The sequence below is a fragment of the Octopus bimaculoides genome, chromosome 22 (genome assembly GCF_001194135.2).
Source record: "Octopus bimaculoides isolate UCB-OBI-ISO-001 chromosome 22, ASM119413v2, whole genome shotgun sequence".
NCBI classification, from domain to species: domain Eukaryota; kingdom Metazoa; phylum Mollusca; class Cephalopoda; order Octopoda; family Octopodidae; genus Octopus; species Octopus bimaculoides.
This window is the reverse complement of record NC_069002.1, coordinates 6021486-6039338: the sequence shown is the minus strand read 5'-3', so window position 1 is coordinate 6039338 and position 17853 is coordinate 6021486. Positions and strand designations below refer to the sequence as shown.

At 30.9% G+C, this 17853-nt stretch overlaps 1 protein-coding gene across 1 annotated transcript in view; it reads left to right on the top strand.

The window, feature by feature from the left end:
• Positions 1-17853, top strand: part of LOC106879696 (protein unc-13 homolog B) — a 221764-nt gene that overhangs the window by 56220 nt on the left and 147691 nt on the right. Inside the window, exon 8 of the mRNA XM_052975641.1 lies at positions 9970-10060. Coding sequence (XP_052831601.1) covers positions 9970-10060 — 91 coding nt within the window. The remainder of the gene's footprint in view (positions 1-9969; positions 10061-17853) is intronic.

Here is a 17853-nt window from a genome sequence, read left to right as displayed (position 1 = left end):
TATATATATATATATATATATATATTTATATATATATATGTATGTATGTATATATATATATATAGGTTAAAGTATATATACGCATATATATGTATATATATATATACACATATATATACACACACACATACATATATATACACACACACACATATACACACACACACACATATACACACACACACACATATATACACATATATATACATATATTTACAAACATATATATATGCATACACACACACACACACGTATACATACACACACACACATATACTTTTCCACTTTTAATAATATGTTGAAATGTTAAAGTCTAATTAACAATAATTACGTTTTTTCTAAATAAATAAATGAATAAATACATCAGACCATCTTTTCTATACAGTAAGTAAATAATTCCAACCATCTTTTCTAAATAGTAAATAATATAAATTCAATCATCATTTCTAAATAATAAATGAATATATTCAAGCAACTTTTCTAAATGGTATATAATAGATACAGGAACAACTGGTTAGTATAGCAAATACCTTGATTTGATCCCTGTTTCAGCAATATGATTCAAGAGTTATTCTTTTCTTTTTTTTTTTTTGCTCTTTGTTTTAGTGTGAAGAAATATGAGTATGCAATTTTCTAAATGATTTTATTACTCGTTCTTCCTACCACGACCACCACCATCTACACCACACCACCTCATTGCCAATTATAGCTTAGCTAGGTTTTATGTATATTGGAGTTCAATTTTTACTTAAGATTTTTTTATTTATTTCCCTATTTATATATTTATTCTGTTGTTATCATTGATATATTTAAACTATAGTAATCACATTAGGTGTCAGGCTTTTATGGAAAGTAAAAGGATTGTAAAGCAACTTATAGGTTTAACTTAATATGGCTTGATCCCTGCTTCGAATAGCTTCCATTTATAGCTCATTGCTTTTATATACCCTGTCATTTATTCCTGTAATCCTTTCACTAACTATTTAGATAGTAAAATGTAGCGATACAAATCTTCACAATAAATTTTCCCATTAGATTTGTCGTTTGCTGCACTGCAAGGAAAGGGAAAGGGATGTTCCGACGTGAACGAAATAGTCAAGGAGATTCCTGTCTTTTTTCATTCTCTGCTATAGCATGTCATTTAGTGGCAGAGACGTATAGGATATATTTCAAATAGTCAGAGTAATATTGGTGAAGAGGGGGGAAACAAAAAAAGCAGCAAGAAAAATAAATGAAACAGAAATACACATATTTGGTATGCCATCACACGTTAAATGGAATTCAACTGTTGACATGCTGTCTATAGCTGTTTAGGGAAATAGAAGGGGGAGGAAATCTTTGATTTGTGGCTACCATAATCTTTTAGATGAATATAAAGCCAAGAGAGAGAGAGACAATGAAAAAGCTGAGATAATCCATGTGATTGAATTTGCTAATATTGCATATTATTTTACCTTAAGTTTTGGCTGACATTCTAACCTCAGCTGGTGTTCTAAATATAATAGAAGTATTCAATCTAGTCTAATTGAATGAGAATTAAAATGGTTTTCTGTTTTTTTTTCTTTTGGATTACATCCTAATATCTGTGTGTGTATGTGTCCTTAGGTGATGGGTTACTAGAAACTAAGGCTCATTGAGTGCTACATTAAATATATTAGCTAATGAACATTGAACCAGTGATGGAAAAGACAAAAGAAATCCAGAATATTTTGAATTTTATACTAAGCCGAAGGGTGAGTGAGTGGGTGTGTATTTTATTTTTGTTAAATGATAACTGAGAGTTCAGGTTGGTGGAAGTAGATGTAATGTTGATTTTAGGAAGGAAGGGAACAAAAAGGTTTGTGGAGTATAGGTACAGAGAAGAGATACAATATGGAGTAAACAACAACAAAAAAATGGAAAAAAAAAACCCCCAGCAACTTTGGAATGAATATTGTTCTTAGATGAGCAGATCAAATCACTTAGTAAAATTGCAATTGTGCAAATCTAAGTCCGATATATCTGTTAGTTCTTGGATATTATACTAAAACTGATTAAACAAGTGTCTCTAAAGAGTATGGATTTGGGCATAAAGATCTAGTATTAATAAGATATAAAGTTTTATCTGACATCAATACATTTTAGAAGGTCATGTATATATATATATACACACACACACACATACATATATGTATATATATGTATGTATGTATATGTATAAAGGGCAAACATGTGCTGATGGTATGCCAGAGAACATGTGAGAAGCTCAAAGATTCAGTTCAGAATTGGAAAATTATAAATGTTAATATTACAATTTAGTTATATTATCATTCTAGCTGATATCATGGTGAGAATAATTAAACTAACAATAGCAGTAATATATAAATAAAATTTAATATTCTTGGTTCAAACCCACCCAGGTCAACCAGGGACGATTACCTTAATGTGGTGAGCTGGCAGAATCTTTAACATGCTGGGCAAAATGCTTAACAGCATTTTTGTCCATCTTTACATTCTGAGTTCAAATACCACTGAGGTCAACTTTGCCTTTCATCCTTTTGGGCTTGATAAAATAAGTACCAGTTGAATACTGGGGTTGATGTAGTTGACTTAACCTCTCTCCCAAACTTGCATCAGGATTTGAAACCAACAATTAATATTCTTGCAGTGCTGGATTTCATATGTAAAGATTCTTTTATTTCTCCGAAATACCTAGAAAATACTTATCACTCCATAGTTTTTGTACACTTTCAATGTCTCCAAGATATCAAACACCTGCATAGTCTGCAGGTCATTAATTGATTATTGGTTGGTCTCTATTGTTCCATTTGCACCAAGAGTTGTGTAGTCATCACTGCTTTGTAAAAATGTTTGGAAAACATTTTAGAAATAAAACTAATTTCCAAACTTCCAAACCATTTTCTTCCGTGCTTAGTTTTTTTTTTTTTTTTTTTTTTTTTTTTTTGCTTGAAATTAACAAAAACATAGTGTTTCTTTCAGAATCTGTTTTGTTGTATATTGTGAATTATTTATTATGGGATTTGTCTGTAAAATGCATATCAGTGTCAGCACTCACAGAGAAAACTGCTATTTTGTATGATTAAACGGGCAGAATATCTTATCAAACTTTGATAGTATTTTACAGTTGTAGATTAACATTCACTGATTTAAAATTCAAATCAATCAATCAATCAATCAATCAATCAATCTGTCTGTATATAAACCCACAGCTTTTTGATCTGCAACTAGTCTGATGAGTGCCAATGCATGAAACTCTTGACCCTTGAGTCACTCTGTTGCTTCTGCTAAATATTAATAAAAGTATACTTAGACATATTTTAAGTTCTATTTTTTCTGTTCGCATCCCCATACCTGTGTGTATGTGTATATATATATATATATATATATATATATATATGTATATATCATGTGACTGAACAGGTTATCAGATGTTACACATCGCTGATCACAATGCGTTTTTGCATTGTTTTAGCCTTTAAATGATGCCACCCCACTGGCTGGGTGAGCAGGCCAACATTTCCCCCTGATCAAAAGGAGTGCTGGAACAACGTGAAATGAAGTGTTTTGCCCAAGAACAAAACGCATTGCCCAATCAGGGAATTGAACCTATCATCTAGTGATCGCAAGTGCAACAGCCTAACCACTAGGCCACATGCCTTCACCATATATATATATATATATATATATATATATATATATATGTGGTTCATCATCATCTTCATTTAACTTCCTTTTACCATGCTGTCATGGGTTGGACAGCTTGACATGAACTGGCAAGGGGCTGCACCAGGTTCCATAGTCTGATTTGGCTTGGGTTTTACAACTGGATGCCCTTCCCAAATTCATCCACTTTACACAGTGTACTGGGTGCCTTTTAAGTGGTGCCATCATCAGTGCTTTATATGCGACACCAGTACCAGTCATTCTACATGGCACCAGCATGGTGCTTCTTACATGACATCTTGATTTTAGGATTTTAATTCTATATTGTTGGGCAGGTCCTCTTGAGTATAGCAATGTGCCACATATTTCAGTTCTCTGTCATCTCCTTCATAATGCTCAGCATTTTAAGATTGGACTAAAATACTTCATCCTGTCTTCCTGGGTCTCCTTCTTCCACAACTTGTATGTATGTATGTGTGTGTGTATATATATATATGTATGTATATATGTGTGAGTGTATGTATGTATATATATATATATATATATGTATGTATGTTATACAAGTATATATATATATATAGTTGAATTATAACTTGAAATCCTTTTTATAAAAGATTTAAAAGCATTTTAAATATTCATTCCCTTGAATTAAAAATATTTCAGTTCTAAAATTATAAATTCATAGATTTTTCTTTTTTCTATAATTATTCTTTAATATAAAGATTTTGTTTCATGTAAATTTTATGACACTAATATTCCTTAGTGAAGAATTTTCAAATGCAATAATTTCTAACTTTGAAAGTATTGAATTTTTATTTTAAATAATTGTAGAAGTTTTATTCAATTTTTAATATTACTAGTGGCAAAGTAGTAATATGTCTTGGTTTTCAAATTTTAGAAGTAGAATTGAAAGTTAGATATTTCTTGGGGCGCTTTGATATTTGACTCACATTGCTGAAATACGTGAAGAAAAAGTTGCTCGTTTGCAACATGAATAAAAGGTATATCTTCTGGGAATATTTCTTGTAGATGAAAAAGGCATCTTATTGCTTTCAATACCTTGAATTCATATAATTACATGTCTATTCCTGGTATGAATCACTGCTAGTGTTTCCCGCATTGATTGGACTAGTAACCCCATCGTTTGTGTTTCAATTCTCTATCTTAGTGCCATATTCCCCTCTGGAGCTGAGATATTTGTGTATTAAGAAATGTTGGAGTATTTGTGTATTGCTCATATAGATTTGTAAGTTCGGTTGTAATCAAAATATTTGATGTATTATGTTGAAATACTTAATCTGAAAACAGCAATATGTTGTATCAATTCATATTTTGTGTAGTAGATGCCCCAAAGACTAAGGTACTTGTCTAATCGATGTCTAATACATGTGTGTTACCCTGTTTGAAGTAACATTTTCTTTGCTACATCAAAATCTTATATTATATTCCAGTGTTAAATGTGTTTTATCAGCTTTCAAAAGGATCCTCAAATAAAACAAGAACATTAAGAAGTTATCAAAATACTATTGGGAAAGTTGAATGTAGTAAAGCATTAACATCTTTTTTTCTCATAAAATTAAATAAATCTTATATGACTATGAAAATTCTAAAAAATTATATAGTTTGCATGTTACATATAAAATATTAATTCTATTTTTAATATTTTTTCTTTTTTTTATTATAGAGTCACAGCGTTGTAAGAGATTTTTTTTTCCTAATAATCTTTGCACATTTTATAGGTGCCAAATGTATAGTAGAATCAATTAGGTATATATTTTTTTTTTTAGTCATCAATAATTTAGTTGATGGTATTTCTTCGATGTCACATTATAAATATTAGCAGAAGAGTTTAGGTTTTTTTAACTGTTATTTCTTTCTTCCTTTGTTTTCTTCCTCCTCCTTTTCCTCCTCCTTTTCCTCCTCCTCCACCACCAAATTTATCATTAGTGACAATCCAGAAGGTTTCTAGGCACTCGTGTATTTCTTGAACATCAACATTAGACACCTATTGATTAAAATGTAAGGTTGTGGTTTCAAAATTTGGTCTCTTTCTTTTCACAAGAACCAGAAAGAAACTGTGTGGATTACGTGTATGAGAGTAAAATCACTTTGCATCAGATCACAAGGAAATATTCCATCAAGATGAATGCCTTCAGTAATTTGTTTAAGATTTGCACTTATCAGTAAGGCAGAGATTGAAGTTTTACACACTACCATCAATAAAATGGAGTAAAATTATTCCACTAATTAAATATTCATAAGAGTGACTTGTAGAGAGCCAGAGAAAAAGATTGTTATTTCAAGCTATCAACTATTGTTTTTTTAATCTTATGATCTTATAAATTTATTCTTGGTTTTTATGGAGAAGTATGAATGCATTTTTCATCAATTTAAACTCATATTTATAAATCGCCTTTGTCGCCTTCTCATCAGGAGAGTAACCAGAAATTTATGTAATTCATAGATTTTTGGCTTTCTTGCAGCAAATGCTAAATTAATACCGACAGGAGATTGTTTTAAAAAGTTATAGGTTTGAAATTTACCAATGGCAAATTGAAAGTGCAGGCATGGTTCTGTGGTAAAGAATTCACCTCACAACCATCATAGCAGTTCGTTTTTCCCCTGCCAGCATGGGTTAGATGAGAACATGCTATATAAACATTGTTTTATGACTAGATGCCCTTCCTGTTGGTAACCCAATTAAACTTAAGTATTATTGGTTTTATATATTGTATCTATTATTTATAAATATTATTATTTTAGCCAGGTGCACTAACAGAGAATTTACAAGGTGTTTTGCCCAGATTAATAATTCCTCACTAGTAACTCTGTTATATATATGTGTGTGTATATAATTACATACGTATTTGTTTGTATGTATGCATATGTTTTATATCTGTAGTTTGAAATAGTAAATTCATTGGGTTTTTTTCCCAGTCTAAACCAAAGATTTGATGTTAATTGTTCATTTCTAAAGGCAGAGATTTACTATATTTATTATATTTAATCTTTTATTTTATTCAAAGATGAATTCATTGGTTTCACTTTGTTTACAACAGCAGGAAGTTGGGTGTGGCCAAATCAGTAGTATAAAATTCTTTGTGTTTTTACTTAGTTATTTCCCTTTGCAAGCAATTCTGAGTTCAAATCCTGCTCAGATCTACACTGAATTCCATCCTTCTAAGGTTGAACACCCAACAAAAAAAAAAAAAAGACCCCACAATAAAAATGACAAGTTCTGGACTAATGCTAAAGACTATACACTTAAAAGTGATGCCCTAGTCTGGCCACATTCAAATAACTCACATCAGCTGAAGAATAAACGGATATTGGGAAAACAATGATAAATTTTTAATATATTCATCTCCAAATCTCTTTTAGTAAATTTTATTGAAATGTTCAATATATTATTATGCCAATCTACAGAGTACTTTTAAAAAAATTTAGTCATTTTTTAATCTATGGCATAATTTTATGTAAAAAGGCCTTTTTGAAAGAAAATTAACATCATTATATATTGTTGAAAACTTAATGCAATCAGGTGTGTGTGTGTAGATTTCTCAACACATCATGTGCCTAGATGACTGTGCAATTCGTTTTCTGGCTAAAAGGCTATGTAAATTGAAGCCATGAATATATTTTAGTATAAATTTTTGAACATCATTTTAATGTGGATTTTCAAGCAATACTTGCATAAATACACACACGCACAGTAACAGACTCAGATACACATGCATATATATACATACACAAATATGTCATACATCATTTATATATATATATGCATGTATTTGTATGTATGTATGGATGCGTGTAGCTTTGTGGTCAGAGTGTTGCACTTATTATCATAAAGCTGAGGTTTCGATTCCTGGACTGGGCGATGTATTGTGTTCTTGAGTAAAACACTTCCTTCCACATACCTCCAGTCCACTCAGCTAGCAGAAATGAGCCTATGGCTCAGGAAGGACCTTTTTGATGTATATAAGCATAAGTGTATATATATATATATATATATATATATATATATATATATATATCATCAGTAATTCATATATATTTCACACACACACATATATGTAATGCTTTGGACTAATGGGTATAAGTCGATTAGTGTGTTCAAGTGTTGAGTAAAGCACCAGCATGGTATTGGCTACCTGGTGTCATCCACAGTTGGGATATATTTCGGTTGGATCTACCCCAGGAACTCCACTCTCACTCCTATTCTATAATGACATTCTAAAAGTAAACAGTCACATCATTGTAATCGTGAAGCAATGAGAAAAGACATTGATTAATACAAAACAATTGAATAAATTATGCTGAGTAGTCTTAATGCTAAAGGGTTAAGTCAAGTTGAGCTGAGTCAAACTGTTATTAAAAAGTAGGTGTAGCAACTACTTAATGTATTGAGGGCCACTATATATATATACATATATATATATTTGTTTGTATCTACATTTATATGTTTTCATACATATGGTTATATAATGTAGCATAAAGAAAGGGAACAAATATTGGTTCTTTGGGAGATTGAGAAGGAGGGAATTTTTAAATGCTGTTTATACATTAAAGGAATGTTTGAAGAGTAAGGAACACATTAGTTTCTATCTCTCTCTCTCTCTCTCTCTCTCTCTCTCTCTCTCTCTCTCTCTCTCTCTCTGCTAGTAGATAGAAGAGGGTGAAGGAAGTGACAGCCACTGTTGTGAAGAGACATGAACATCAACTAACACAATCCCATTTTTTATACATATATATATATATGTACAGAGAGATAGATAGATAGATAGAGAAAGAGAGGGAGGGGAGAGCAAGTGAAATTATTTGTCAGATATTTTTATGTGAGTGCAGATGTGTATATAACATAGATGTATATAATAAGCACCGCTGTTGATGTAAAGGAAGAAAATAATAGTATCAACATATAGAAAGTCTGTTTCTTACCCTCCTGGTTTTAATCACTTTTTATAATTACCAAGTAATCAGTGTGCCTACAGGAATTGTCGATTAATTGTATTTTGGAATGTCTCACATTTTGAAGAAAGGACAAAAAAATAAAATTCTAACAACACTGAAAAAATACATGTCCGAGTGGAAAATTTACTCTCACATTTTGTATTCTCAATTTGAAGTTTTGTAATGTTTGCCAAAATTCATAACTTTCTTATTTCTAATATTTATTTTTATTTACTCTTGTTCATCTATTTATAAATATCCCCCGTATAAAATATGCTCTATGGCATTGTTATATCCATACATATTGTAAAATATCATCTGATATTTCCATTTGTTTTATGTGAGGGATTCTTAATGTTCGTATTTCTCAGTGACTGTAACAACAAGATGAATGTTTAGGGTTTAAGGGTTGATTTCACAAACAATCAAGGCAACCAAATGGATTGGAAACAGATCATTTTGTCTCGTTTTAAATGGTAAAATGCAGTGTTCAATAAGGTATAAGACTTGACTGCATCCTGAGCACCTGGCACATTGTGTATCGTGTAATTGTGTGTTACCTAAGCAAATGGAAGGAACAGATGATAAACCTTGTGAAGAGTACACAACAGAAGAAAACATGAGGTTATTTTGTTTTGACTTGTTCAATTTGTTATGTGATATTTCAGATGTTGATTTTTTGATAAGAGTTACATGCATTAAAGAAAGTTTATTCTTGTTTTTGTTTGATATTAGGAAAGAAAAATAATGTATATTTGGTCTGTTGCTGACTGTATCATGTAAACATGCAAAAATGTTAGCTTCTTAAATGCCTCTGCACTCATGCACATATTCTTGTAGAAGTACTTGTTTTTGTGAACTTGTGTGTGTGTGTAAAATATATCAAATTAGTACATGAGTTGCAGTGTAGTAAGTGCAATCGCCCTCACACTATAACCCAAACATAGCTCAAGAACTGTTAGAAAGTCCTTGGACAGAATTATTTATGACAAGCAGTTTTGTTCTACACTGTGACAGCTATTAACAACATTCATACATATACATACATACATAACATTTACACATACACACTCATTTGTAACAATGTTCACAAATTTAAATTCTTGTTTTTTTTTCATGTCAGTAATTTATAAGCTATTAATGTTGATAAATTGATATTTTTTAATAAAAAAAAAAAAATGATGGAATAAAATTTTCTTCATATATTTCTTTAGTTTCTTTTGCATGTATAATAAATGGTGAAAAATTTTTCTCTTCAGGAAAATGGATGCTTACCAATGTAATTCCCATGCTAGTGCCACTGTTTAGGTCAAAGAACTAAGATATTTTTTTCTATCTTATATCCCATTACAGACCCCCTGAGCATAATACATTTTATACGAGTATAGATAGTATGCCGGAAATTAAGCCGAGGCGAAAATCTATCCCCTTTGTTAGTGATCTAGTAAGTACATTCATCTCTTATTTTCTGTCTTGTCTTTTTTTATGTGTTTTTATCGTTATTATTTTGATTTTTCCTTTGTTATTTTTGTTTTTGTCAAATGTATTTTCCATTTTCTATTTTGTGAATATTATTTCATTTTTGAATTGCTTATTTCATTTTGGTGTATAATTCTTTTTGGGGTTTTTTTCCATCTTTTATTGTTTGTTTCTTTTTTTCCTAGTATGTAGCTTTTGTTTTGCATGCATTGATATTAAAGACTCATTCAAATATGCATAAAATTTGAAACCTTGCCAACCCTCTCAGTTTGAATGTAAAAACGAAAAGAAGAAAATGGAAATGTTACTATCATTTTCCCTGCCTTTGAAACAAACTCATTAAAGAAAGGAACCTAAAACTTATATTCATAACGTTTTGTCAGAAATTACATTAATTGCATTAATTATTATTAATTAGTTAAAGGATTCAATCCATTCTATTTGTAGTTACATATTTGCTGCTGAAAGCTATAGTGTCAAACTTATATTTTGTCATGTACCACCCTACACATACATACCTTTATGCATATATTACATGTATAATTTTATTCAATCTTATGAGGGAGCCTTGATATGGTTGTTTGACTTATTAGAAATAGCAGCCAAATTTCTCTTTAATTACACCTTAACTTAATTGAATTAAAACCTCTCAAGAAAACATCAGGTTAATTTGTGTTTCAAACACCAGCTTAATGCTGGTTTCAAATTTTGAATCAAGGCCAGCGATTTTGGGGGAGGGGTCGGTCAGTTACATTAAGCCCAGTGCTCAACTGGTACTTATTTTATTGACAATCAAAGGGTGAAAAGAAAAGTCGACCTCAGCCGAATTTGAGCTCAAAGCATAAAAACAGACAAAATGCTTACCAGTATTTTGTCCTCTGTGCTAACACTTCTGCTTGCTCACTGCCTATGCCAGTTTAATATTAATCACTGTTTTACTACATCAGTAACAACAGATTTTGTGTTAGCATGCAGTTGCCAGTAGATGAGAACTGTTATTGATGAAGTGCAAAGAAGCAGAAATGCACATTTAGCAATGCCACCACCGCTGCTGGATGATTCTTGTCTACAACTGATATATTTCTGTGTTTTTTAACATTATACATCGCTAAGGGATGCTATCTCAAGATGAATACCACTGTTAATTAGGCTTTCATTGATGTATCTGCTTTGAAAGTATAAGATAGAAATTACTAATTAAATTAATTTTCTACATTCTTCATTATATTCATAATTACTTAAATCAAAGGTTGTGTAGTTCAACAGAAATAAGGTAACAACAGGTTTAATAATGAACTCATTAGTTGCTTTTACTAAATCCTAAATCATGGATTTCAAAGTTTAAAGGAAATGTATAAGTAATCTGGTTTGTTAGGAATATGAGCAGTGTAGAGTTAAAGAAAGTAGTTATTCAAGTATTCTTTATAAAATTCTTAGTTTGACAGTAAAACCCCCAAAAGAAAGAAGAGATTTATTTTCTCAGCAAAATATTTGGTTTGACATATTTTTTCAAAAAACATCTAAGATTTTTATATGTATTCCCCCCCAATTTGTTTTTTTTCTAACCTGAATTCCTCTGAATCACTTTCTTTGAAATAAGTCTACTAAATCCTATTTCTACAATTTTATACATACATTCATGTATATATATATATATATATATATATATACTTGCTAATCCATGAGTTCATCAATATTTTTTTCTGACATTTTTAAACAAAAGATGATTCTTGATCATGGTTCCTCTGCAGTTTTATGAAATTTTCATTTCTTGTCTAAACATTTGTCATGTAAATGTTCTATTTTAAATAAGAAAATCTATGTGTGTGCTTGAATCTGTACTCACAGGTACACACGGATTTACAAATTAGTATACGAATCTAGTGTTGGTATTGCAGATTTATGCAAGGATATTCATGACTAGTGCTAATCTATTTTTGATAAGACAGCAGTAAGAACTGAACTCTGGCATATATAAACGAATGGGAAAGATATTGTTATTTTTGATTCTTTAAAACGAGAAACTAATAAACCATGGTGTTTTAATTTATAAATTTCATTCTAAATTAATAAAACTTATTGTCAAATTTTCAAATTTTATTCTAGCTTTTAACAGGAACGATTTTCATTTTCATATATTTAGGTGTTCTACCTCATAAAAATGGCATATTCTGAATGAGTTCTTGGAAAACATTTCTGTTCATATTTTTCTTTTTTCCTTTTCTTTTTTCTTTTCAGTTTATTGTCATTCTTAAATTTGTATTTTATTTTGGAATGTAATTTTAAGTTTTCAGTTTCTAATGAATTTTTTGTTCATTTTTGTGTAGTTATTTTTCATTTTTAGCTAGTGATTTTTTGTGTTTGTGTGTACACAGATATCATTTATATCTGTATGTATTTTTTTAAAACTTATATGTCTTTTATTTAGAGTCTGACTTGTTTATCTGAAAGCTTTAATTTCTCTTTTTCTGAAACACATCAGTTAAGAAGTGGTGATGTGAAATAAATGATGAAATGTTTTGTCAGTGACAGCAGATTTTAACAAAGTTTATCGTAATCACTAAATTAACTCGAGAAATAATTATATGCTGATTCTTAAAGAAAAATTCTAAATTTTTCTTCATTAAGAGCACCATCCTATCACATTCAAAATCAGAATTGAAATAATTAGGGAAATATTTTTCCAGTTGTCAACAAAGCATCATTCTTAATCACTGTCTACACAGAACATCTTTCAGAACGGTCATTTGTGTTTGCACTTTTACTTCTTGCTCTTAACTCTTGAATCTAACGTCAGATTTTCATGACACCAATAAATTAATGAAAATAGGAAGCTTCACTCTATAGTTTTCTTTTTTCTTATTTTTATATTTTGCTATTCTTATAAAATGTCTAGCATTTGTAGTCACAATAGTTCTTACCGTTTATTTTCTTTTTTTTGGTTTGATTCTGTTTATGATTGTCAGAATCTTAAGAATTTTCCTGTTAATATGTTAAACTCTTGAATACCTAAAAGACAGTCCTTGACAAAAATGTTTTATTTATTTTATTTTTATTGTTTGAGGGATGTGTCTGTTTTCTATTGCTTTGTATAGTTTGATTTACTGCTGTTCACATCTATTTTGTTATTCCAATGAATTTTCATTTCTATCCTGCTTCATCTTGAATAGTTTGAAGGTCTATAGCATTCTTAAAACTGGTTCTATTTAACCTTGGATGGCAATTTAATCTTGTCTGTATTGAGAAAGAATATAGAAGTTTGTGTTTATATATATATATTTATATATATATACACACACACATATATATGATTCAACTTAATTCAATTCTTTTCTGACTAAAGTTCAACTGCTGGACAACAAAAGATGCCACTTTAGTGTACTTTACATTAATGAAAGTATAAGCTATAGTCAGTGCTTCTTAAAGTGAGTAGTAGGAATAAATAGTAGTAGTAGTAGTAGTATAATATGCTAAAGATTTTTATCTTTGCCATTTTAGCCAGGAAAATCTAACAAATTTGGCATTGATGATTGCAAAAGAAATTCTTCTGTTTTTCAAAGAGTGAAACATTTGAAATAGGTAGTGACATTTTAAAGGAAGCAGGCTACACCAGCTGAACAAGATATTTTTATGTCTCTAAATTTCCACTTTTTATTTTGTATCGCATTTTATTCCTAGCCATTCTTAATCACATGATTGCGAACTCATGTCATAAACACTGGAGTACTTGAAAAACATTTCTTCTAGCTATGAATTTACTGGAGGCAATTATTCTCTCTCATGGAGTTTGGTGCCAGTAGTGTTGGCTCCACATTATTTTTGTTTTTGTCTCACTAGGTGGCACTGACAATGTCCTGCATAACAAAGTTGTGATATGTTACTTATTCATTTAACTCTGCTCTTCTAGAAATATGTCAGTGATTAACTCCTCTATTAGCTTTAGAGCATGAGTATCCAATTTTCTATAGGTTCAGGAGTGGCTGTATGGTAAGAAGCTTGCTTTCCAACCACATGGTTCTGGGTTCAGTCCCACTGTGTGGCACCTTGGGCAAGTGTCTTCTCCTATAGCCTAGGGCCGACCAAAGTGTATATATGTATGTATGTACAAGCTTGGTTGAGAAACTCTGCTCTGCATGGTCACTTGTCGAGCTAGAAATAGCAGCTAAATCTCAATCATATCATATTATACTGTCTTAAAGAAGGAAATCAATGATATAGCCCCATGTAGAACTGCTTGAAAAAAGTGTTAGTCATGGCTGGAATGCCTTTGATAAAAGGTGTACTCATTCTGAACTCACCTACTTTGCTATGAACAGCTACAACAATCATTTAATCAAACGCTATTGTGACACAAACACAGTGCAGTGTGCACAGTCGATAGATTTCAGCCATTATGTATTGTCATAAAATATTTATAGTTATTTTCTTAGCATGTGGGAGAATATCTGGAACTTGGGAGTGATGAACGAATCATTGTTAATTCTGGCACACAGGTAACTCTTAACTGTGTAAAAGCACCAAACTATTTGTTAGCTAATTTATCAAATTCAATCTGGCAGTTTGCTATCAAACTAACACCTTACCTGGATATCATTTCGAATTTTCTTTATTAGAAGTAAATTTCATCAGTTGGGTTCAGATTACATTTCATATAATATGCAATTCAATTACACTTTAAGTTAATTAGATCGTGCACATATATCATCATTATCATTTAACATCCGCTTTCCATGCTAGCACGGGTTGGACGATTTGACTGAGGACTGGTGGACCAGGTGGCTACACCAGGCTCCAATCTGATTTGGCAGAGTTTCTACAGCTGGATGCCCTTTCTAACGCCAACCACTCCGATATATATATATGTACCAGGCTTTAGAAAGCAACATAACTACTGGGTTTGATTCATTTGACTAAAAATTCTTCAAGGTGGTGCCCCATCATGGCCACAGTATAATGACGGAAACAAGTAAAAGATAAAAGATATAAGCACACACACACTCATTAATATATGATACTTATTAATATATGATACATGGTTATCTTCAGACGTATGAATTGTTTCTATGTGAAACTGTTTGTAGTGCAATTATCTCTGAAGAAACTATTACTGAAATAGCTGGCAAGTATGAGGAATTAGGTTAAATGACTACTGCAATAATTAGTGCGGGAACTAATATCATAATTACCATTTCAAAAAGTGATCTGTATTTTTCTCTCAGAAGTAGAACATTAATAATTATTTTAAACATTTTTCTGGAACAAAATAGTACATGTTATTTATACAGAAATTTCCCAAACAAAAGACTATTAAATGGGGGGGAAACTGTGCTGCTGTTTGTGCTATATGCCAAAGGACTGTGACAAATAATGATGGTACCAGATTAGTTTGTTCATTACAAGCATCGAAAACCAACATAAAACGGTGATGTCAAAACCTATTTGACAAAACAGGGTAATACCTCAATTAGTGCTGCTTTGTTTGATGCTAATCCACTCTAGGGCGCTGTTTGTCTTAGAGGTTTAGCACAGTTCTGTTTCATTGTTAAAGCCATTGTATGCTAACATATAAGAATATATGACCCATATTTGTACATTCTCACAATTACTATGACCACAAGGAAAAGGATAAGACTGGATGTAAAACAGCAAGTATTGAGGTGATCAGAAGCTGATGGGAAGTCTTTAAACTTGGTCACATGAATGATTAGAAGCATCAAAGATAAAATAACATGACAACATCATTAGCAATTAGGTTAGTTTCTTCAAGAAGAAATTTTTTGGAAACAATGGAAGATATGAGCAGATGATATAATGCATTGTAACAAGTAATGTTAAGCCTACTTATTAAAATATCTTAATTAATTGAATATATTTTCTGTTTTTATCCTAACTGTAGATTAAATGAGAGTGTGTAAAACCCTATTATGTAAGGCTATCAAAAGTTACCAAGTGTTTGCAGTGTCTGGATTTTTCGGTCATTTGATAATAACTATGATATGCAGCTATATCGTATCACTGTCAAATCAGCCCATCTAGCTTCGTATTATAATTTATGCTCAATTTTAATCAATCATTTTGTTTCGTGCTGTATTTTGTAGGAACATATCTGGAGCACTAATCATGTTATTATTGTGCAACATAATCTTCCTGAAATAAAAATCTGAATCAGTTCTTGTAAATGCTTGACTAATTTACACTTGTAGTTATGGTTTTCGTAATTAGAAGTATAATAATGTATAAAACAGGATTTAGTCCTAGGTTACTGACTGCAGATTTGGGCATTTAAAGCTTAAAATCTATCATACACATTGCCTTATATATTTAGGGAAAGTTTGCTATTTTCTGTTTATCACAATCTGCAGAGTTTAAAAGTTTAGCTAACATTTCTATTGATACCACTGTGTAGCTTACATAAATCATTTATTGCTAAAGCAATTTCTCACAAAATCAGAAACTGCAAATCTGTCTAACCATTGTTAAAATAAGCTGATGATTGTGCTGATCCAGCTTGAAAGCTAAAGGATTCAGAGTTCAAATCTCAGCATTGGCACAACACTATTTATCAGAAAATGTCAAAAGAGATATAATTTGATGGTGTAACATGTTTCTCTGTCTGCTGTTGATTTTGAAGCCCATCAAAACTCTAACCCTAGTTACATTTCCCCATCATATGGACAGCTGTCATGCAGAAAAACGTAATATATCATCAAATGTTACTAAATATATGTGCAAAAAATAAATAGTTTGCTTGTTGAATGAGCATCGTTAAAAATGTATTTTACCAGAAAGGAAGAAACAGATACTGCAAGAGACAGCACAAGTTATCCATCTTAGAGAGCCGTCACTCTGAAAAGAACTGATGTGGGGTAGAGATTATTTTTTCTTCTTGCTGCAGACAAGTTCTCTCGTACTGTTGGCCCATTAAATTGCCTCTAATCCATGTTGTAAAGTGATTGGTGATAATATGAACGTCCAGAAAGTGAAGAGTAGGATTTACTCTCATTAAAAAGATATATGTAGCAACAGAAATTGGTCCGATTTTTTTTTTTTTTTTTTGCTCTACGATCTAAATTCCAAATATCAAAATATTGTGAGATCATGCAAGTATGAAATTGGTGGATGTAAATTGATGATGATAATGTTCATGTGACCATTTGATAAACATTGCATTGCTTATGTCAAGTAAGAGTTAAAAGAACTCTAGCCAGCACTGAAAGAGTCTGTAGACACAAATTTAATTTCTGTTAATGTAATTCATTCAAGCCCTAAATGAAAGCAAATTGTGATATGCGATAACTCATTTAATGAACAATAATATTATTATACCAGATACTGTCAGTATGAACTTGTCGATAAGCTGTGAAATAACAGCAGCAACAAATTAAAAGAAAACACGGAAATAATACAATTTTGTAAAAAATAAATTTTTTCCATTTGTAATTTTTTTGTCATTTAGTGAGATTAAGGAACTAGTGATGTAAAAGCTAAGTCAAAGACCCTGGCATTGGAGTCAACGGAGCTTCCCAAAGTCAGCACTGATTAGGTTATAAAAATGAGTTTATTTGGCTTCGTGAGAAAAAAATAATGTTGGATTTTTAACAATAGGTCAACTTGAGTGTTAATTCTATTATAATGAGTAATAAATTAGTAGATACAAAATCAGGATTCTGTGAATCTTTGTTTCTATGTTAAACTTGTTACATGATAGTCATGGTTCTTTGATATATATATATATATATATATATATATATATATATA